We start from the raw sequence: 23670 nt of genomic DNA on the forward strand, positions 1-23670 counted from the left end.
CTATTTAAAGGAGTAAACATGGAAATAAAGGTACCATTTTAATCAGGTTATTGTGATAAGACCAAAAACATTCCACAAAGTGTATACCTCATTTTGACTTCTCTATTAAATTTAAATTTGAGTTAGAATGTTAATAATTTGGCTTTAATAAAAGAGAGAGTTCATTCAGAGAATTACAGAGTTAGAGTTGGGATGAATCCCCAGAATTTATCTAATCTGGTACTCTCATTAATTGGAAGAATGTGAGGCTCAAAAATGAAATGACCACAAGAGCCATGACTACAAACTCTTCGTTACTCAGTACAGTGCTCTATCATACCAGCTACTTTCACTCTTTTAACCCACAGTTTACCATATTTTCTAATATATGCTAGTATATTGCCTAGTACACAACATCCTTTCAAATATTCTTTCTTTATTCTCCAATTCACTTTTCAGGAGAATAGATAACCTCAATCATATTGATTCTCAGCCTAATGGTCTCCCTTACATAAGTTATAATGACATTAACATTTTGTATCACTTTATTGTTACCATCAACCTCCTACAGTTTGGGGGGAACCAATCATTCTTTAAAACATTAGAATGACAACTCCAGTTTACTTGGCACATTGTATAGGTGAGTAGGAAAGACCTGTCAAATCCCAGAAAGGGGCGTGGCACCAGCACCACTCAACCAGAAGAAAAATCTCTCTTTGGCGCTAGTGTCATAGCTCCCTATCTGTTCTGCTAACCTATTAAATGATGTGGTGGAAGAGGATCCTTTCACAATGTTTGTTCACTTTTTTTATAGAGCAAATGGAAGTCATACATAACCTTTTACAAAATTCATTTTTTGTTTTGTTTTCCAGGTTTGTGATGTTTGTGAGACATCAGAAAATCAATTTATATTTTTTTCCTCTGTTAAAACAAACAAAGCAAGCCCCCTAAACTGAAACCTAACAGGTTAGAATAAGTTCTTAATTATCCACCCAGCCTTTGAATTATTTTGCTTCCAGTGTGGGCCAAAACTAAGTAGTACAGCTTCTTCTCTAAGGTAGATGGAAGAGATTATAACAATAGCTCAAGCCCACTAAAAGCATTTGTATTTTATAAATACAAGTCAGCAAAGACAAAAACTAAGATATTCATTTTCTCAACGATCAAAGAAATGTGACCAGCTCTGATGGGCAACCCAAACTCAAGAAGTCTAACTTTTCTGCAGAACCCTTCAGAACTTAAAAGATCACTGATGTAAGGTCACTAGCTGGCACCTCTTCTTATAATTACAATTTAACATAGTCAATGCAATGGGCAATAACTTACCCTTACATAATGACAACTACTATTAAAAAGAAATCATGGCATTTGAGAACAATGACGTAAGATTAAATCAAGGCACCACGGCTAACTAACTATTCAGGAGACTATATAACAGGTTAAAAAAAAATAATTCAAGGCTGGGCACGGTGGCTCACGCCTTTAATCCCAGCAATTTGGGAGGCCGAGGCGGGCAGATCACGAGGTCAGGAGATTGAGACCATCCTGGCTAACATGGTGAAACCCCGTCTCTACTAAAAATACAAAAAATTAGCCGGGCGTGATGGCGGGCGCCTGTAGTCCCAGCTACTCAGGAGGCTGACGCAGAATGGGATGAACCCAGGAGGGGAGGTGAAGCTTGCAGTGAGCGGAGATCGCGCCACTGCACTCCAGCCTGGGCGACAGAGCAAGACTCCATCTCAAAAAAAATAAATAAATAAAATTTTTTTTAAAATTCAAAGTTAAAATAACTGAAAATCAAGGTCAAGTAGCAAAATACTTCTAAACTGCCGTAAGCCCTGAATTGTCAAAATATTTTAAAATGTATTGTTTCTTGCTTGAGACAGTTTGTCTCCTTAGATACTACTCAGAACAAAGACACCTGTTGAAATGCAATTGAAGTCATTTTCTAATATCTAATATTTCCTGGAATTCTCCCAAGATCCAACCATACCCAAAGCAGCATTTAGGTCTACACTTGGGTAAAAATTCTACGTTACTTTATTCATTTTCAATTCACTATTTAGTTTTTCTCCTTTCTCCTTACTTTGTAAAAAATTTACCACCAACTTTCAATAAAATAGAGATGGATTCTTTTCCTGGGTCTGGTGACTCTGTTATATATGAAAGTACACACTACTTTCCTAATGTTTTTGGACATACTTTTTCCAAGAAAAACATAATTGAACTGCAGGTCTAAAATCAAAGCTGAATTCACATACTGATGCTCCCAATTCAATGTTTACTCAGTAATGCAAGAACCTATGCTTTTACATCAGGATTCCACGGCTGCATCCAAAGCACTCAAAGGAAAAATGTAATCTGACAACATAAGAAATAATCCCCCTATAACTGTTTATTAGAATGTGAATATATTCCAAATCAATAACTAAAAAAAAAAAAAAAAATCAAATTACAGAGCATGCATAAAATACAAAGTAGCAATTTACAAATAGATAATATTATCTTCATAACCAATACACTAAAATAATAAAATGGCTATAGAAGAAAACCAAAATGACTGACTACAGCAATGCCTTCCGTGTGCCCCACACATCATGAGCACTGCAACAGACAAAAGATTAACTATGAAATATAGTAATCTAAGCAAGCCCACACATACATATTTCGGGGGATTTCCCACCATCCTGAATAGTATCACTGCAGTTGACACACCACTTCCAGGAAACTGCAAAGTGCTTAATATTATCCACGAGAAAGCAAAACTAAATATTAGTGTGCACATTTCTGAATGAGAAACGAATTGCTTCATTGATTTCAACAATGTAGTGAAAGAAAACTATTTCAGGTCTCTACAATGCCTAAAATGCATTCTATTTAAACTCAAGGTACTATTTCATTTTACATACTAAAAGAATACATGCCTTTAAGTGGTACCACTTGAGCAAAAATTAACCTCTCACTGTATTCTTCAGACATACTGAAACCAAAGATTTAACTGGACTATATTCCATAATATACTGCAAAACTCAAATATTAGCATTGTTAAAATAATTATCCATGCCTGCTGGTGGATATGGTGATAAAACTAGGTTGCATTTCACTTACTGAAGATTTTAAGACAAAATTAACACTTCAAAATTTGACACTACCAGCATTAAACCAGTTATTGCCTGAGCAATAAAAGGCCACATCATCTACTGCTTGGAAATTATTATAGATCATTTAAATCTTTTGGGCTGCCTGATCATTGCAACAGAGGCACCTGAGATGGAATTCCACAAGTCCCTCCAGTTCCCAGCCTGCCAGGCAGCACTGTTTAACTTACGGCCCCATAACCATACTACTAATGAAACCGTAACAATCTCTTGTGTTTACTAAGAGAATTCTCCAGAAAAAGTGCCCCCCTCTCTAATCAACTTTGATGCTTACAAAAATTAAAAAACAAAATTTACTCAACTACATAAACCTATTAAGGCATTTTAGAAATTCATGTCCAGATAATGGAAAATTTTCAAGCTCTCAAAATCCTGCTATGTTTATAGGGCAATTCTTATATTTGTGGAAATATACACTGCATTGAGAGAAGAGTATATTACCGATAAGCTGCTCTGTGGCAAAATGGTAGCTTATTTCTAAGGTCTTCTTAGTTTGATTTGATCAAGACCAATAGGCCTGAGCTTCAAGTGATCAAGTTCTATTATGTCCTACGTACAGTGACAGGCTTCCATGATAAAAAGTAAACAATAATTGAGGAATCCAAACATTCAGTTTATTAAACTAAGGCTAGTGAAGCCATAGCATGAAAAAAAGCTGCAGTCATTCGGGACAAGTAGATGATTTTATAAAGCTAAAATCAAAAGACTTAGGACATGGAAAAATTCATAAGTATGAAGTAATAAAACACAAAAGTGACACAAGAATTACAAATATATTTAAATCTCAGACCTGGGAAATGGACTATACACAGCCTTCTAGGGGAGAAGAGAAATGCCTTAGATGTTCTGACAGCACTGCACCTTTGGCTTGTTTTCAGTGGTTGGTGGAACATGAATAGGAACCACATTGTTGCTTGGAGACATGTCATTTTCGCGTCTGTCTGACATTTGCTTCTGAGAAACAATGCGGTAAATCTCTGAAGGAAAAAAGAAATCACAATACTTAGCGTGAATAACCTATCATAGTTAGGATAAAAGATACATAGAGGTAGGAGATATATTTGCATCAAAGACCATAAGGAAACTGAACAGAGAATACATAAATTTAAAGTTTTATTTTCAAACAGTCACTGATTAGATTCAACCCTTTAACAATTGCCCTTGGGGTAAGAAAAGAAACAAAGGTTTTTCCATTTCAGAGGGAAAGGTTCACCAGTCAAATAAATCTCTGTTTAAAGAGACCTTAAAAAGGTCAACCAGGCCAGGCACATCACTTGAGGTCAGTACTTCAAGACCAGCCTGACCAACATGGTGAAACCTTGTCTCTTTAAAAATACAAAAATTAGTCAGGCATGATGGCGGGTGCCTGTAATCCCAGCTACTCAGGAGGCTGAGGCAGGAGAATCACTTGAACGCGGGAGGCAGAGGTTGTGGTGAGCCGAGATCGCACTACTGCACTCCAGCCTGGGAAACAGAGCAAGACTCTGTCTCAAAAAAAAAATAAATAAATAAAAGAGGTAAACCAATAGCATTACATAGTTTATGGACTTATGGATTCGAAGTAAACCATAAGAGTATTTTCAGTCTACCTTTACCCCAAAAAACAAAACAAAAAAAAAACTGCCTACACACAATGACATTGTACCACACAAAAAAATAAATACCCAGCACTTTGGGAGGCCGAGACAGGCGGAGCACGAGGTCAGGAGATCGAGACCATCCTGGCTAACACAGTGAAACTCCGTCTCTACTAAAAAATACAAAAAACTAGCCGGGCGAGGTGGCGGGCGCCTGTAGTCCCAGCTACTCGGGAGGCTGAGGCAGGAGAATGGCGTAAACCCGGGAGGCAGAGCTTGCAGTGAGCTGAGATCCGGCCACTGCACCCCAGCCTGGGCGACAGAGCAAGACTCCATCTCAAAAAACATAAATAAATAAATAAATAAATAAATAAATAAATAAATAAATTTGCACTATCAGATGCATTCGGTAGAGTACAACTTAATAAACATGCTAAAATCCCAATGGATTCTTGGAAGGGAAAAGAAGATAATGTGTTTATCAGTGACCTCCTGAACAAAACTTAAATTGTAATTAAAGAATGATACAAAACAGGCAACTTAAGATGTTATATGTAAACTCTATTTTTCTTTCATGACACTTAACAAAAATAATTTAGTGTCTGCCTTTTTCACTAAATGTTAAACTCTGTAAGGATCAAAACTGTGTCTGCCTTACTGCTGTACTGCAACATATAATATGTGTTGTGATAAATAACTACATGAATGTCACTAAATTCCTCCACAATAAGTATCTGTATGTAACACATTTGGTCTTATACCACACTGCCTAAAAGTTGTTCCCTCTGACTAGATTATAAAGTCCTTAAGAACAGAAAATGTACCTTATTTTTGTTTACTCTCCCAGTTGTCCCTCCAAAAAAACTACTCTCAAAAAGCAAGATAATTCTAAAAATGTGTCAAATTAACACAATTAGCCTCCTAATATGATGTACTACGAAAGACACAATGTATTCCTATGAAGGACACCATGTATTCCTGCCAAAAATATTTAAAACTAATTTAATCATGAGGAAATAATGAGATAAATCCAGACTGAGATGGGGATAAATGTTCTAAATTTGTGCTATCCAACGGAGTAGCCACCTATTTTAATTAAATAAAATTTAAAATCCAATTCTGGCCGGGCGCGGTGGCTCAAGCCTGTTAATCCCAGCACTTTAGGAGGCCGAGACGGGCGGATCACGAGGTCAGGAGATCGAGACCATCCTGGCTAACGCGGTGAAACCCCGTCTCTACTAAAAAAAAAATACAAAAAACTAGCCGGGCTAGGTGGCGGGCGCCTGTAGTCCCAGCTACTCGGGAGGCTGAGGCAGGAGAATGGCGCAAACCCGGGAGGCGGAGCTTGCAGTGAGCCAAGATCCGGCCACTGCACTCCAGCCTGGGCGACAGAGCCAGACTCCGTCTCAAAAAAAAAAAAAAAAAAAAAAAAAAAAAATCCAATTCTTTGTCCAACTAGCCATATTTCAAGCACTCAATAGTAACCTGTGGCTACTCTATTCAACATCCCAGATACAAAACAAATCCATCTGTTGAGGCTCAGAAACCCATACTCCAAAATGGCACTTTGATATGCTGAACTAAAGAAGTCTCAAGGTCTCTCTGACCTTCTGCCCCTCCTCATCCTCTCTCCCCAGCACAGGATGAAGCTGAAGTTCCTTCACCTGCCTGAGATCCAGACCCACCAAAAGGAACAATTATTTTTTCTTCCCCTCCCTGTAAGACCAAGAATGTAACCACACTTAAACAGGCTCTTTCACGAGACAATGTACCAATTAATTTCTGTCCACTGATCCATTCATCCTCCCCAGTAATCCCCTCAACAGAATTCCTTTTCTCCTCCTTCTCATAACCTGTTTTGCCAGAATGGCATAAGCTTCTGAATGCCATCAGGAGGTGGGTCATCTCTCTGGTTCTCCCCGTGTACATGTTAATAAATTTTGTATGCCTTTTTTCCAATTAATCTGCCTTTTGTGAGTTGATTTTCCAGCAAACTTTCAGAGGTTTCTATTTAGTTCTCCCACAAAAGAAATGTAAATGATATAAAAATGATACAGCAGAATTCTTTTTCTTCCTAACCTCTACCTATCGTTTGGACCTTGTGAAAGGTCCAAAGCACAGCCAGGTGTGGTGGCTCACGCCTGTAATCCCAGCACTTTGGGAGGCCAAGGCGGGCAGATCACGAGGTCACGAAATCGAGACCATCCTGGTGAACACGGTGAAACCCCGTCTCTACCAAAAATACAAAAAAATTAGCCGGGCGTGGTGGCGGGCGCCTGTAGTCCCAGCTTCTCAGGGGGCTGAGGCAGGAGAATGGCGTGAACCCGGGAGGCGGCGGAGCTTGCAGTGAGCCACTGCACTCCAGCCTGGGCGACAGAGAGAGACTCCGTCTCAAAAAAAAAAAAAAAAAAAGGAAGGTGCAAAGCTGTATCAGAGAGCTTTCAGCAAACCTTCAGAGGGCAATAGGGACATTTCCCTTGGCTCCTATACATGTGATCTTTAAATGGATATTGAATTTTTAATTAAAAAACAAATCTATAAAGGACATTATTAGTATATTGAATAAATATGAATATGGATTGCACATTAAAAACTGTATAAATGGGCCAGGCAAGGTGGCTCATGCCTGTAATTCCAGCACTTTAGGAGGCCGAGGTGGGCGGATCACGAGGTCAGGAGATCAAGACCACCCTGGCAAACATGGTAAAACCCCGTCTCTACTAAAAATACAAAAAAAAAAAAAATTAGCCAGGTGTGGTGGCACCCACCTATAGTCTCAGCTACTTGGGAGGCTGAGGCAGGAGAATCGCTTGTCCCAGGAGGGGAGGTTGCAGTGAGATAGCACCACTGCCCTCCAGCCTGGGCAACAGAGCAGACTCTGTCTCAAAAAAACAAAAAAAGCCAGGCGTGGTGGCTCAAACCTGTAATCCCAGCACTTTGGGAGGCCCAGATGGGCGGATCACCAGGTCAGCAGATCGAGACCATCCTGGCTAACACGGTGAAACCCCGTCTCTACTAAAAAATACAAAAAACTAGCCGGGCGAGGTGGCGGGCGCCTGTAGTCCCAGCTACTCAGGAGGCTGAGGCAGGAGAATGGCGTGAACCCGGGAGGCGGAGCTTGCAGTGAGCCAAGATCCGGCCACTGCACTCCAGCCCGGGCGACAGAGCGAGACTCCGTCTCAAAAAAAAAAAAAAAACAAAAAAAACAAAACAAAGCAAAAAAAACTGTATAAATGTTAAATTTCTTGGATACAACATATGGTATTGTGATTATGTAGGAGAATGCCTTTTTTTTTTTTGAGACAGAGTCTCAGTAAGCAGTGAGGTTGAGACTGCACCACAGCACTCCAGCCTGGGGACAGAGTGAGACCCCGTCTCCAAAAAGGAAACAAAAACAAAAAAACGGTGGGGGGGGTACTGCATAGGAATTGGTATATTCATTTGGTTTTAAAGGAGAACAAGCCTTTGAAAGAAGGAAATAGATCTAGTGTAGCAAGTTCCTACCCCCCACCCCCACAAAACTCACAATGAAATAACCTCCTCTAATCAGAAAGCTAGAAGTTACCTGCTTCCTACTTTCTTATCAGGTTTTTGTTGTTGTTTTTTTTTTTAATGACACACCCAGCCACAAGAGACTTAAGTATGTGAATTACTTGTGGAACCTCTTAAAGCCAATCACTCTTTATTGCTTTGGTGGCATTTTTATTAGCAGACATCCTTTTTGGTAACTGGAGTAAATGCAGCAGTAATCCATTTCTAAAAAACAGTATGCTTGCAGACACCAACACTGCTCAAATTTCTTGCTTTGTAATGAGATCTCTTTAATTATTTACTTCTCTATGTTCTTTGAGAAGTCTGCCTTTCCCTCTCTTCCAGTTTTACATATATTTGTTTTTTTATGTAAGAACTTTTTTTTGTTTTGGTTCCCCTAATTTAATCTTTTTTTTTTTTTTTTTTTTTTGAGACGGAGTCTCGCTGTCACCCAGGCTGGAGTGCAGTGGCCGGATCTCAGCTCACTGCAAGCTCCGCCTCCCGGGTTCACGCCATTCTCCTGCCTCAGCCTCCCGAGTGAATCGGACTACAGGTGCCCGCCACCTCGCCTGGCTAGTTTTTTGTATTTTTTTTTAGTAGAGACGGGGTTTCACCATGTTAGCCAGGATGGTCTCCATCTCCTGACCTCGTGATCCGCCCGTCTCGGCCTCCCAAAGTGCTGGGATTACAGGTTTGAGCCACTGCGCCCAGCCTAATTTAATCTTTAAAACAATTTATAAAGAAGTTAAAACTTACAGTGGGTCACATATTTCATCTTAATTTACACACACAATTTACACTTGAAAAAAGAAGAGCCTCCCAGTTTGAGATCAGAGGGAAAGCTTAAAGATGAAGTTAATTCTTTATTCCTTAGCCACTCATCTGACTGAATGACCGAAGGGTAAATCCTTCTCTTTAGCCTTGGCACACTCCCATCCCATCCTTTTTCATTGAAACAAAATCTATAAAGATTACATATCCTTTTTTTAAATTTTAATTTTAGTAGCCTGTCTTTATTGTATCCTAGTTGTCTTTCCTTAATGCCTGTTCACATTTGAACCGTCAACCTTCTCAGACATAAATTTTAGCCACTCCCCTTTCCCCACAAAAGAATCTAAGAAAAGATACTCTTGCTGTCTGTTTTTGTTACTTTACATATTCAGTTGACTACATCTTACTGTTTTTCAACTTCTGAGAAATTAGTTCTTAATTTTGAAAAATGTAGTAATTCAGTTAATGCATCTCTCTTTCTTTAACATTTTTTAATGGAAATTTTCTGATATACCAAAAGTAGAGTAAGGCAGGGCAGTGGCTCACACCTGTAATCTCAGCACTTTAGGAGGCCAAGGCAGGCGGATCACATGAGGCCAGGAGTTAGAGACCAGCCTGCAACATGGTAAAAACTCATCTGTACTTAAAATACAAAACTAGAAGGACATGGTGGCTCAGGCCTATGATCCCAGCTACCCAGGAGGCTGAGACACGAGAATTGCTTGAACCTAGGAAGTAGTCTTCTTGCCTGACACAGCAAGACTCAGGGGGAAAAAAAAAAGAATATAGCCTTTATACTAAAAAGACATCCTGAACATATTAATTACATGGAGAAATCTAGCAGACATCACCTTAACCAAGTGGTAAAAGTTAACATCACTGGTAATTAATAAGACATCCAATTATCACAAACCTGCTGACATGGTGCACTGAGAACACTTCTGTGGTGTTCCTGCCAAAAGTGTATAACCTGAGTTTAATTGTGAGGAAAAAAATCAGAAAAACCCAAAATGAGGTACACAACAAAGTAACTGGATTGTACCCTTCAAAAATGTCAAGGTCAATAAACAAAAGATTGAGGAACTGTTCGAGATTAGAGGAGACTAAAGAGATATGACTGCTAAATGAAATGCATGACCTTATCTTGGACTTTGACTAATAAGGGTATTATTGGAACAAGTGGGAAAATCTGAATAAGGTCTGTAATTAAACATTGATGTGGCACTATTATCTCTCTGATTTTGATAATTATACTGTAGCTATAAAAGAGAATATCCTTGTTTTTACAAAATATACACTGAAAAACACTCAAGGATGAGGGTCATCATGTCTGCCACTTAATCTCACATGGTGCCGAAAAAAAATATGTATATATTTAGAGAGAAGAGAAAGGATAAAGCAGATGTGGTAAAATATTAACATCTGTAGAATATGGGTGAAGGATATTTGCAAATTCTTTTTACTATTATTTTAATCTCTTTAAATTTGAAATTGTGAAAATGCAAAGTTAAAAGCAAAAAGTAAAAGGTATGCATTAAAAATATCCTTTAGTGAACCTGAGAAAAGACAAAGCTGCACTGAAATTCAAAGGCAGAGCAATCTACCAGTCTCACTCTCATACTAGTAAACTACCTCTAAAAAATACCATCAAGCAAAATCATCTCATGGAGTCACTTTCAAATTCATGGGTGTCAAGAATGCCATGGGTCTATTCTGAAACCAACAACACAATTAACTCTGAAGTAACATGTAAATTTTCTGATATATAATTTCACAACTTAAATTTTTGGCTGGGCGTGGTGGCTCATGCCTATAATCCCAGCACTTTGGGAGGCCAAGGCAAGCAGATGGCTTGAGCTCAGGAATTCAAGATCAGACTGGGCCCCATCTCAATTTTTAAAAATTTTAAAGCTTTTTTTTATTTCAGCAATATCAAAATACAACGTAAATACTCCCTTAAGACTGTTAACATTTAAGGCAGAATCAAGTGCAATAGTTACTATTCTCTTTACTGTTTTCTCTATGCATTCACACTTCCACTGGCATACAGGAGGAAGAATGTTTAGAACAAACATCCTAACACCTGCAGAACAACACAGATGTCTGCTGCACATCTCTGATCCTACAAACCAACAGTGAGATTTATGCAGGAAGCTGAGGAAATAGTGAATATAGAAAGGAAAAGTGGTAGCAAGTGAAACTAAAGTCTTCTTTGCTTTCAAGCAACAATTAAGCTGTAACAAAAGTTCAATCTAGAGTGAATTTTAAGAAAAGTAACCATACATTCATCTTTTTTTCTTTTTGAGACAGGATCTCACTCTGCCCCGAAGGCTGGAGTGTAGTGGCATGATCTCAGCTCACTGCAGCCTAAACCTCCCAGGTGGAAGCAATCCTCCCACCTCAGCTGGGACTACAGGTGCGCACACCACCATGCCCAGATAATATTTCTTTTTTTTTTTAGAGATAGGGTTTCACCATGTTGCCCAGGCTGGTTTTGAACTTTTGAGATCACTGCATGTGGCAACAGACATCTGTGTTGTTCTACAGGTGTTAGGATGTTTGAGCTCAAGCGATCCGCCTGCCTCAGCCTCCCAAAATGCTGGGATTACAGGCGTGCATCAACATGCCTGGCTCTCATCTTTAAAGACAAAAGGGCTCAATTTTAAGTACTGACTAGTTCACGTTTGAGCGGATCAGAAGTTCAGTGTTACAAAATGATGCATAAAATACTTAACTGCAGATGGAAGACTTGAGCTCATCTTCACTTAATATCAGAATAAATGGGCCAGAATTATAGCAGAGGAGATTTGATATAACATAAAAAATATTCCAACAATGAGGACTGTCTAAAAAGTTTTTTCAGATGAGATTTTCTGAGGCCTTAAAATGCTCACACATCTTTAAGGTAATTTAATTCACATGTTTTAAGACTATGACTCTGAGGAGCAGGGAGGTTCAATGACTTTAAACAGGCAGTAGAAGCAAAGTGATAAAGATGTAATGCCCTAGAACTCCTGGGTCTCAATCTAGCACTCTACATGTTGACTTAATAAAATCCACACAAATGGATATAAAGAAAACAAAGACTTGCAGACATACTGCATATTTAATCAACTCTTACTTGCTTAAAACAATCAGTGAAACTTTGACAGAGAACGTTCTAAAGGAAAGCTACTGTGTTCCAAAGACTGTTTATCCAACCCCAGCACTATTCTGATAGAAAACAATTATAATAAAATAGGTACATAAATCACCAATTTTCTCATGCCTTAATTGCTATTTAGCTACTAATTTACCAACTGTTCTATATATACCAGGGATAGATAAGTACTTTACAGGTACTCATTTTTTGAGTCTAGGGCAGTGACAAACCATTCTTTGCTAAGGGTTACCGAGAAAAAAACCTTTAGGTCACAAAAGTCAAGTCAAATCCTATCAGAAGATTTTATAAATATAAGACTTCTCTCAAAAAGGAAATAACAAAACTCCTCAAAATATGTATGAATTTTATAGATGGAGAAATTAAGGCCTAGAAGGGTGAGGTAACTTGCCTAAGATTGTAGAACTAATAGTAAGTGGAGGAGCCAGGACTAGAACCCAAGTCAGGCTTCCAAATCTTACCTCTTTGACTTTACACTTACATTTTTACAGTAAAAGAATATGTTAAAGTTAAAATCTGTTAATCTCTAATACAGGGGCTGCATACGAACAATAAATCAAAACTTGTTATATTGTAATTGGAAACCGATTTAATCACACCCCTGTATAGAGTTTTTAGAACAACGCCACGTAAAACTGTACTATATATTAAGACATTTTAAATCATGAGTTCTTAAAAGTAATATACAATTTAAAAGTATTTAAAAACAACCCATCAAAGTACTCATTAGAAGATTAAGACTATCTCACCTAATAATCTGGTTATTTTAATAGCTTCACGATAAACATGAGTGAACACTTCTTACCTCAGAGGCTGACCTGGTCATTCACATTCCAAATCAGCATGAACTCCATCTCTTTCCCACTACTTTTTAAAACTTTTCTATATGCAATCATTGGCTGATTTTATCCACCAATTATCTCCCATGGCACAATATAGAATACGCAAGTGATACCTTTCTTCTGTATCATAGAAGAATTTTATTTTGTCACTATAATTTTTAAAAATATGTTTTTTCCCTAGCTTTTTCTTTACTAAATTTCAAAAGGGCATTTATATCTTTCTATAGCTGGGATCTCAATATTTACCTTATAAAAGTACATTTAAACATTACTTTGTGTTTGTGACCATGAAGAATCTAATACCTGAACTGAAGTAATCATGGAAGTGAATGAATTATTTTCCAAGTATTTTTCCCACTATAAATCAGATGAATTAGGACAACTGAAGCTCAGTGAGCAAGGGTTGTAGTCAATTTTGCACTCTAAACAGCTTTTGCTAGAGTAGCTCTCAAATGATAGTCATTCTTGGCTGATACATAGTTTAGTTGCTGATTAGTTTGTTTAAATTACCTTCCTAAAACTTCTAGTTCCTACTGGTATAATCTGAAAATGCAAGTCTTACCTGTTAAAATGGTCTGAAAAGCAGCTTCTACATTTGTAGAGTCTAGAGCAGAAGTCTCAATGAACGACAAACCATTCTTTTCTGTGGGGAGACACAAAAATGTCAGTATTGTCAAGTTTTAAAACAAGGAATAGGGTATATTCAAGCCCTCGAAAGGAAAAATAACAGAACTTTTTAAAACTTAAGACCTCCTCAACTTATGAGACATTAAGGGAACCACTCTATTTACACTTTATTTACTTACTTACTTTATTATTTCTTTAAGTAGAGATGCAGATCTCACTACGTTGCCCAGCCTGGTCTCAAACTTCTGGCCTCAAGTACTTCTCCTGCCTCAGTCTCCCAAAATGCTGAGATTACAGGCATGAGCCACCATGCCCAACCCTACTTACACATTAATATTTACACAATAATAGATTAAAAATAATAGTGAGAGGGCTGGGCATGGTGGCTCACTCCTGTAATCCCAGGACTCTGGCAGGCCAAGGCAGGCGGATTGCTTGAGCGCAGGAGTTCAAGACCAGCCTGGGCAAAATGGCAAAACCCTGTCTCTACAAAAAATACAAAAAATTAGCTGAGCGTGGTGGCACACACCCGTAGTCCCAGCTACTTAGGAGGCTGAGGTGGAAGATCGCTTGAGCCCAGGAGGTCAAGGCTGCAGTGAGCCTTGATTGTGCCACTCCACTCCAGAATGGGTGACAGAGTGAGATCCTGGCTCTCAAAAAAAAAAAAAAAAAAAAAAAAAGTGAGAAAATGTCAATTGGCTCCTTAATTAAAATAAATACTTATTACATCTAAATACTACTCACTAGTAATGAATGACACCACTTAAAATGTGGTAAAAATGTATCCAGTGGCCAGCTATTTCCATCTCTTGCTATCCTCTCCATCAACCACATTGGCTATAATATCCAGTCAGAATGTTGTAGCTATATTATTTACAATAAAGCTATTCTTGCATGGGAAATAAAAAAAAACTGTTACAGAAAGTTATCCACAGCATCAGCATTAGAGCAAAGGCAAGACTTTCACTAGCCACAAATGTACAATGTTGTATTCTGGCTTGCTGTCCCTACCAGAACAGGGGCAAGAGACATGTGAATTCTTTATGAAGCCAAAAAGTTACAGCTTCTAAGCAGCTGCATCCCTATTGGTCCCTGACACTCTGAGCCTCTACCCTTCACTCACATAGAGCTCATGTACAGCAGCCTTTGTAAACACAGAAACATAACAGAAAAAGAGACAGGATACACAATGTTTATATTCATTTTTTGGTGGAAAAATATTCCTGTTTTAATGACTCAAAGCAAAAAAGCTATACAGTCATCACAAACTTTCAAAACAATCCTTGCTAAGCATTCATGTTTACCTTTTGGAAACTATTATAACCTATTACTCTCACGGGAAAGGTATCAAAACCACAAGACACAATGGTAAGAAATATCATGGAATTCCTATCACTAACCTGCAAAAGCTCTTGCTTCATCTGTAGGAACTGCCCTGAGATGACGCAGATCACTCTTATTGCCCACGAGCATGATAACAATGTTACTATCAGCATGATCTCTCAGTTCTTTCAGCCATCGCTCTACATTTTCATATGTGAGATGTTTAGCAATGTCATAAACCAGTAAGGCACCTACAGCTCCACGATAATATCTGAAAACAGAAACATATTTAATATCAGAAAACAACCACAAGATGGAAGCAAACACCAGGAAGAACTCAAAATATGGATTATGAGTTTTAAAAACATACTTATAAAGAAATTTCTAAGGATTCCTAATACTAGAATTCTTAAAAGGAAAAAAGAGTTCTTTTTCCAATACAAAAAGTCAGCTAATTCACTCATTGGCAACCCATTTCACAGAACTTAAAAACTGTGAGACTTACGCTGATGTTATAGCTCGGTATCGCTCTTGCCCTGCTGTGTCCCATATCTGTGCCTTTATTGTTTTTCCATCAACCTGGATGCTTCTTGTTGCAAACTCTACTCCAATGGTGCTCTTGCTTTCCAGATTAAACTCATTTCGAGTAAATCGAGACAGGAGATTACTCTTTCCAACGCCAGAATCTCCAATAAGGACAACTGGAAAGACAAAGAACTTAATGTCAGATGAACAAGGCAAACACATTCAGAATACCACTATGCTTTCAACACAAAGAAGTTTGGCTTCAGAGTAAATAAAGCAAGAAAAATAAGGTATATGATTTTTTAAAAGGAATGGGGGCAGGGGGTTGAACCCCATGTTCTCGACCAGTTACCAATCAATAAAATCGATTTATTCTTTTCAGCGTGTTTCTACCTGTATGACTTCCACACATCATCTGCTTAGCACAGATACAGTATCCTGTCTTAAACATGCAGTTTTAATCACAGATGCACTTGGCACTGATGACAGGCATTAATTACCATCAATGCTATGCCAATCTTACTACTTTAGAAAATAACTTCAAAGATAAATCCTAAACTAAATGAACAATTTATGATATTAAAATGTAATATATCAGACATAAAAACAACAAAGGCTGTTAGTGGGTAGGGAAGGACAAAATGAATACACTTCGTTTCGTCAAAGACTGGGTGTGACCTCAGGACTCAGACCTAGACAATATGAAAAACATTTAACATACGAGGCACAGGGTTTATAAACTTCACCATACAGAACACAGAAACTAAAATGACCTTTAGTAGTTGTATTCATCAGATTGGTTCAAAGTTAAAGACCCCTCTACCAAAAAACCCACCCCACTAAAGATAAACAGGGGTACTAGGAAACTAATAATTCTGACATACTGTGAGTCAAAACCAAACCAAGTGCCAGGCGTGGTAGCTCACGCCTGTAATCTCAGCATTTTGGGAGGCCAAGAGTTCGAGACCAGTCTGGCTAACATGGTGAAAACCCCATCTCTATAAAAATACAAAAATTAGCCAGGCATGGTGGTGGGTGCCTGTAATCCCAACTACTTGTGGGCCTGAGGCATGAGAATAGCTTGAACCCAGGAAACAGAGGTTGCAGAGGGCTGAGAGTGTGCCACTGCACTCCAGCCTGGGCGACACATCGAGACTCTGTCTCAAAAATAAAATAAAATAAAAATAAAACAAAGCAAGGAGGGCATACACTTTCACTTATGACTCCATGATTTTTTGGAAAATAGGTCTTGATTAGATGAATTTGCTTCCTGTGATTTCTATAGGCAGCAGTTTACTTACTAAGTAGATACATGGAGATTCTTTTTCACCCGAAGTGGTATTACACTTAAGAATTTCAAAAACAATGGAGAAACAGGCAGTTAAGTTGTTTTAAGGTATTTTCTATCTGAATTTAAAGTTCAAAATGAGTTCACAGGTTTATAGAATCTGAGCTAGACATTTTTTCCTTTGTAAAATTGGTATCAGCATTTCAGGAAACATTATATTCGTTCCTACTTTTGACTACTAAGACTTCTTCTTATCTATCTAAACTAGTTAATTGATTTAGACATCAGGACTAGAAAATCAAACATACAAAAATAAGGCCAAGGAATAAGACCATTCCTTACTAAAGAGACTGGGATTTGGTGGTACGAGTGGAAAGAACGGTAAAAACTAAAAGCTCACTGCACTCTGGTAGGAGGGCAAAGACAGTCCATTACACACTCCCTCCTTGCCACAGGAGCGGATATAAGCTGGCCTCTGGACAGTCTTGGACAGAGTACATTATCAAATGTGTATCTTTCTGGCTTCCTCAGTCAGCTGATTCAGCAAGAAATCATTCAGAAGACAGTGAATCCAACGCAGCACAAAGAGTGGTTATTTCTAACTAAAAAGTCAACTACAGGGTGTCAAAGGTGCTATGGCAAACATATACATGCTTTTATTTGCTATCAGAAGAAAATGTCAAAGTTATTAAAGTGATGTACAAAAGCAATGCACTTTCAATTTCATAGGATGGTTATTTGATGTATTAGTTTCCAAGGTCCACCATTCTGGATATGAAGTCAAATTTCAGTTTCGGTTAATAGTCTACTATCAATAGGATACATTCACTGTTGCTTCTTAGTACGAAAGGCTGGATGTTTGCTAAGGAAATGGCCTTTGAATCACTCATACGAAAAAAAAGTAAATACAAAAAAATACATGACTAAATACAAACAAAAAAAATTAGGCATGGTGATGTATGCCTGTAGTCCCAACTACTCAGGAGGCTGAGGTGGGAGAATGGCTTGAGCCTGGGAAGCAGACGTTGCGGTGAGCCTGGATTGTGAGCCACTATACTCTAGCTAGGGCAATAGAGCCAGAACTTGTCTCAAAAAAAAAAAATCTTCCAGTACTTTCTTTCTTTTTTTGAGACAGGGTCTCACTGTCGCCCAGACTGGAGTGCAGCGGCACAAACAGGGCCCACTGCAGCCTAGACTTCCCAGGCTCAGAGGATCCTCCCACCTCAGCCTCCCTAGTAGCTGGAACTACAGGCACATGCCAACACACTCAGCTAATTTTTTGTATTTTCTGTAGAGACGGGGTTTTGCCATGTTGCCCAGGCTGGGTCTCAAACTCCTGGACTCAAAAGATCCACTTGCCTTGGCCTCCCAAAGTACTGGGATTACAGGCATAAGCCACCATGCCTGGCCAACTCCAGCACTTTCAAGTTTAGGTTTCCTCCCTTTTGACCTCCACTTTTAATGATTATGTTCATTATCTCACCAATCTCAACTCCTTATGCCGTCATAAAGATAGTAAGGGAACTTTTTTCTTAATGTAACCAATTAACGTTAACACTATTAAAAAAGCACTCTAATCTGAAAATAACTCAAAATTCATGAATGTTTTAAAAAGTTATCTCAACTAGGCCAGGCGCAGTGGCTCATGCCTGTAATCCCAGCACTTTGGGAGGCCAAGGAGGGTGGATCACCTGAGGTTGGGAGTTCGAGACCAGCCTGACCAACATGGAGAAACCTCGTCTCTACTAAAAACACAAAATTAGCCAGGTGTGGTGGCGCATGCCTGTAGTCCCAGCTACTCAGGATGCTGAGGCAGGAGAATCACTTGAACCTGGAGGCGGAGGTTTTGCAGTGAGCCGAAATCACGCCATTGCACTCCGGCCTGGGCAACAAGAGTGAAACTCTGTCTCAAAAAACAAAAAAAAGTTATCAGCTAGACATCTGCCGTATTTGAGTATCATCGCAAATACCTAATACTAAATATCAAGCTGCTAAATGCATAAAAGCAGAACATACGTATTAATTATCCATTGTTTAATTAAAAATTTCTGCTTCTTCAACTACATTTAGTTTTATACTTTCTCTTGCAAACTAATTTACTGGACCAAAATATAATTCATCAAAGACAGTATCTCAACCCTAAAAGTTACCACCTGAAAGAATAACTGGTAATTTTCATTCTGGTTTTCATAAATTTCGAGACATTTCTATTCTTTCAACTATATTCATATAGTCCAACCTCCTCAAAAGTTTTTAATATACAATGCATTCAAGGTGGGACACAGTGGCTCATGCTTGTAATCTCAGCACTCTGGGAGGCCAAGGTGGGAGGATCCCTTGAGCCCAGGAGTTTGAGACCAGCCTGGGCAATGTAGGGAGACCCTATCTCCACAAAAAAGAAATTTTTATTTCTGTAAGTAGGATAGTCTTAAAAAAAAAAAAAAAAGAAGAAGCCAGGCATGGTGGAGTACATTTGTAGTTCCAGCTACTTGGGAGGCTGAGGCAGGAGGATTTCTTGAGCACAGGAATTTGAGGCTGCAGTGGGCTATGACTGTACCATGGCACTCCAGCCTGGGCAACAGAGGGAGACCCTGCCTAAAAAAAAAAATACATATATATATATATATAGAGAGAGAGAGAGAGAGAGAGAGAGAGAGAGAGAAAGAATTATATATATAATGCAAACAATAAAGCTCAAGTCTAGACAAGTTTTTCCAGATTCAGCAGAATCTGAGCTGCTCAACCAAAACTTGTGAAAGAAAAACTACTAACAAGATGCAAGACAGCAAAGTTTCCATGATAATTTCTACTGACAATCAGCTGACGGTTAATTACTACTGACTTCCAATGTGATTGAAAAGAAAATGTCTTAAGCAATAGACTATGTATCCAGGTATTTTCAGAAAATGTAACTTTGGATTGGTGCCTACCACACAATATTTGTAAACAGAAATTATGACTGATGCTTACTTACGTCCCACAGGGCCTTAACCACATTGTTTGTAAATACAAAATTAAAGTTTTAAAAATAAAAAGTTTAAATAAAATAAAACTAATTCCCTCCCACCAAAAGTCTCACTACTGGGCTTAAATAAAGGTCATAATTTAGAATAATTGTACTGCTCGTCCCACATTACATTCCTATTTAGACCACTCCATCCCCTATTAATTAAAATATCCCTTTATTTTCAACTTGTTAGTTACAAACTAACTCCAATTTCCTCAACTATTGCATTTGCTAGGTTAAATCTAAGTACAAACAGCTGCAGTCCATCTCAGTGAATAAATCTCTGTACAATAAAGTTATTTTAAAATAAAATCATTCTTCACTTTAAAGCAGGATACTTGTATAAATAAGAAATTGGCTAAATAATCAGTATTGAAGTTAAAAAAAAAAAAAAAGAAAAAAGTGACTCATATCCTGTAAGAGCTTTAAAAAATTAGAAATCTGGCCAGGCACAGTGGCTCATGCCGGTAATCCCAGCACTTTGGGAGGCCCAGGCAGGTGGATCACCTGAGATCAGGAGTTCGAAACCAGCCTGACCAACATGGAGAAACCCCGTCTCCACTAAAAATACAAAATTAGCCGGGCGTGGTGGTGCATGCCTGTAATCCCAGCTACTCGGGAGACTGAGGCAGGAGAATCGCTTGAACCCAGGAGGCAGAGGTTGCAGTGAGCCAAGATCGCATCATTGCGCTCCAGCCTGGGCAACAAAAGCAAAATTTCATCTCAAAAACAAAAAAGTAGAAATCCTCCTCAGCAGAAGTTTTAACACCCTATCTTAAACAGCAAAATGCACAACAAAATGAAACCATAACCCATGGAAAAATAAAATGCATTAGAAGTTTCCAGTTTTATGTTTTTTTAATAATATTTAAACGCTGTTGTAGTTGAACCTACATTTAAGGTTCAAAAAACCGACAAAGGCCAGGCACACTGGCTCACGCCTATAATCCTAGCACTTGGCGGGGGGGGGCGCTGAGGCAGGTGGATTGCTTAAGTCCAGGAGTGCGAGACCAGCCTGGGCAACATGGCAAAACCCTGTCTTTACAAAAAAAAAAAAAAAAAAAAATTAGCTGGACGTGGTGCTGCACTCCTGTAGTCTCAGCTACTCTTAGGAGCTAGAGAGTAGCTAGGGAGGCTGAGGTGGGAGGGTCACCTGAGCCTGAGGAGGCCAAGACTGCAGTGAGCCTTGATTGTGCCACTGCACTCCAGCCTGGGGGACAGAGCGAGACCCTGTCTCAAAAAAAAAAAAAAAAAAAAAAAAAACTGACAAAACCACAGTAACTTCTTTCACATTATTACCATTTATTGAGTCCTCATGGTTAAAATTTTACAAATAGTCTCATTTAACTCTCACAACAATCTTAAGAGACAGGTATTTTCCTTTACATAAATGAGAGAACTGAGAAAACTTAACTTTTCCAAGGTCATACAGTAAATATAAGACCTGAGTCAGGATCTAAACCGAAATCTACGTTAATTCCAAAGCTCGGTGCTCTCAATCGTTGCTAGAAGGATGGTCTAATCAAAAAGCTGAAATACTTTAGGCCAATTCAGAATATTTAATATTCTTTGTTAAAAAATAAAAGGACCTTGTATAACCAACATTCCAGTTCAAACCAAATAGGAGAAATACCCTGACGGTCTATCTTGTTCTGAATTAATTACTTCAAAGACAGCCTTTATAAAGGCACACTACCATTATACCATATTTTAAAACACAAACCTCCCTTTAACCCCAAAGTCTCAAGAGATTCAAATAATTTCACATCATCTCAGATACCTTCGGCAAAACGTATGCTATAGTATACTTTCTGTAATCCAGGTCTGAGTTTTGTATTTGTAAAATGAACTAAGTACCCTGAAAGTACTTTCCAGCATGGGGTGGAGGGGGGATACCAAAAGTATTCACCCTATACAATAGAATATTCTGGGTCAGAGGCGTAAGAGACGACAAGAGTACAACAGCAGGCTAGTATAACAAGATTTGCAAAGTATTGGGAAAGCAAACAAATCTTTCCTGCTTGGTTTAGTCAATCATTCTTAGCACCCAATGGCAAAGACAGAAACAGTCACCATGCTTAACACTCTTTAAACTCCACCCTCCACAGTAAAGCTTTAATAGCAATGGCTTCTTCCTCAGTGGTAATGATCTTTGTTCGGCACACTACTGATGGCTACCTTCCCAATTCAGGAGCAGAGAAAGAGCATCAGAGTGAGAGTACATTCACTGAACAATAAAAGCATCTACTGTACTCTCTTCTCATTGAAAAATGTACCCTTTATCTTCGTTGACTGAAAAAAAAAATTGGATTCCTTCCGGACTCAACCAATAAGCAATTCTTTCTAACCAACCCTGACCCTCCGATATGTTCTATTCAAGGGCACTACATGTTTCCGTACCTTATAATAAATATTTAATGTGACCAAAAGAGCACACAACTTCCTTCCTACCCCCAACCTTTTGGGAAAGGTATGTGGCCAACTAGGGCTCTTCCCTTCCTGTTGGATCCTCCCAGTGTTGCAGCAGGAAGCAACCAGTCCATAGAGATAAAGCAAGCTAGTATTTGTGCAGCGCACAACCTTTCCTGCTCAGGAACCGGGCCTTCAGGTCTGGCAAGGATAACAGCCACCACCCATCCGCAACCTCTTCTCGCGAACCGAGTAAAGAGTTATCCCGGGTTGTGTGCCACTGAGTAGGGAGAGCAAGAAAATAAAAGGCTAGGTGGGAAGTAATGTCAGCCTGCCGGGTCACTGCGACAAGTGCGCGACTGGGTGATGGTCGATCCCTCTTACCCTCCCACCACCCGGGTCGCAACGGAGACAAGGGAGCTCTAAACACGATCTGGGGAGGGAAGGTAGAGAGAGTTGCCAAATGGGGAGTGGGGGAGGGAGCGGTCAGAGAAGGTTAAGGACCGCGAGAACCGCGGGGCGGAGGGTGGGGGTGGGGACCCCTGGCCCGCTCAGATTTTACCGGGTCCTGGACCCGGGATGCGAGAAGCTTAGAGGGGGGGCCGAACGAGGGGAGGAGAGATGCAGAAGAGAGGCTCGCTCGAGGGGGAAAGGGGGCAGATAAGAAAAGACCTGTAGTGGGAGTCTGCACCGAAGGCAAGGCCAAGAGGGAAGCGAAGAACCCGTCAGAGGGGCTTCGGGAGAGGACGCCAGCCGGGAAAGGTGTACGCTGAGGGGGAGGGGGCGCTACACCCGAAAAGAGAGATGGTGGGAGGGGCGGCGGGGCCGCAGAACCCGGGAAAAGGAATTCGATGATATGCGAGAAGGCAGTCCGCCAGGGGAAGGACACGCAGGGAGGGGCTGTGAGGCCAGCCAAGGCCCACGGAGAGGTCGCTCAGAGAGCGGCATGTGATGGGGACCCCTGTCTGAGGAGGGGAGAAGCTGAGCTGGGTAGGAGACGGAACCGCACAAAAAGGAAGGGCTGAGGCAGGCCTCTATCAGTGCACGGGTGGCCGGCACGTCCGCCGAGAGTGTCCCGGGTCCCCGAACGGGGACTGTGTAGAGTGCAAGAGCCCATGGCCTCACCTTTAAAGAGGTAGTCGTACTCGTCGTCGCGGGTGCCCATTGCGCGGCCGAGGAGCGAAAGGGCGGGAGCAGCAGTGGTATCTGTGGGACCAGGGGGCGTCGCTGCAGGGGTAACCCGAACGCCGAGCTTCAACTGCCGGACTGGGTGAAGAGCCCCTCCTTGCCGCTGCGCCACTTCCGGCAGGCCCCAGCCTTTAAGGGGAAGTACTTCCGGGGGCGGCTCCCCGTCCCTGAACCCAAGAAGGGCGGTGTGCACGAGAGTCGCGATGCGTGGGGCTTCAAACTTTCATCGCTAAAGGAGGCTCAAAGGGGAAACTGAGTCCTGGAATTCCTAGCTACCATGGTCTT

The 23670-nt window shown here is 39.9% G+C and overlaps 1 protein-coding gene across 1 annotated transcript; it reads right to left on the reverse strand.

The window, feature by feature from the left end:
- Positions 1 to 506: 506 nt before the first annotated feature.
- RAB11A (RAB11A, member RAS oncogene family) lies at positions 507 to 23657 on the reverse strand. Its single transcript, XM_003901083.5, has 5 exons — positions 23323 to 23657; positions 15474 to 15669; positions 15046 to 15239; positions 13581 to 13661; positions 507 to 4114 (listed from the first exon to the last, which is right to left on the reverse strand). The coding sequence occupies exons 1-5, from the start codon at positions 23360 to 23362 to the stop codon at positions 3975 to 3977; spliced, it is 651 nt and encodes a 216-aa protein (XP_003901132.1). The 5' UTR covers positions 23363 to 23657; the 3' UTR covers positions 507 to 3974.
- Between the last annotated feature and the right edge of the window lie 13 nt (positions 23658 to 23670).

This window comes from Papio anubis, chromosome 7 (assembly GCF_008728515.1).
Source record: "Papio anubis isolate 15944 chromosome 7, Panubis1.0, whole genome shotgun sequence".
NCBI classification, from domain to species: Eukaryota; Metazoa; Chordata; class Mammalia; order Primates; family Cercopithecidae; genus Papio; species Papio anubis.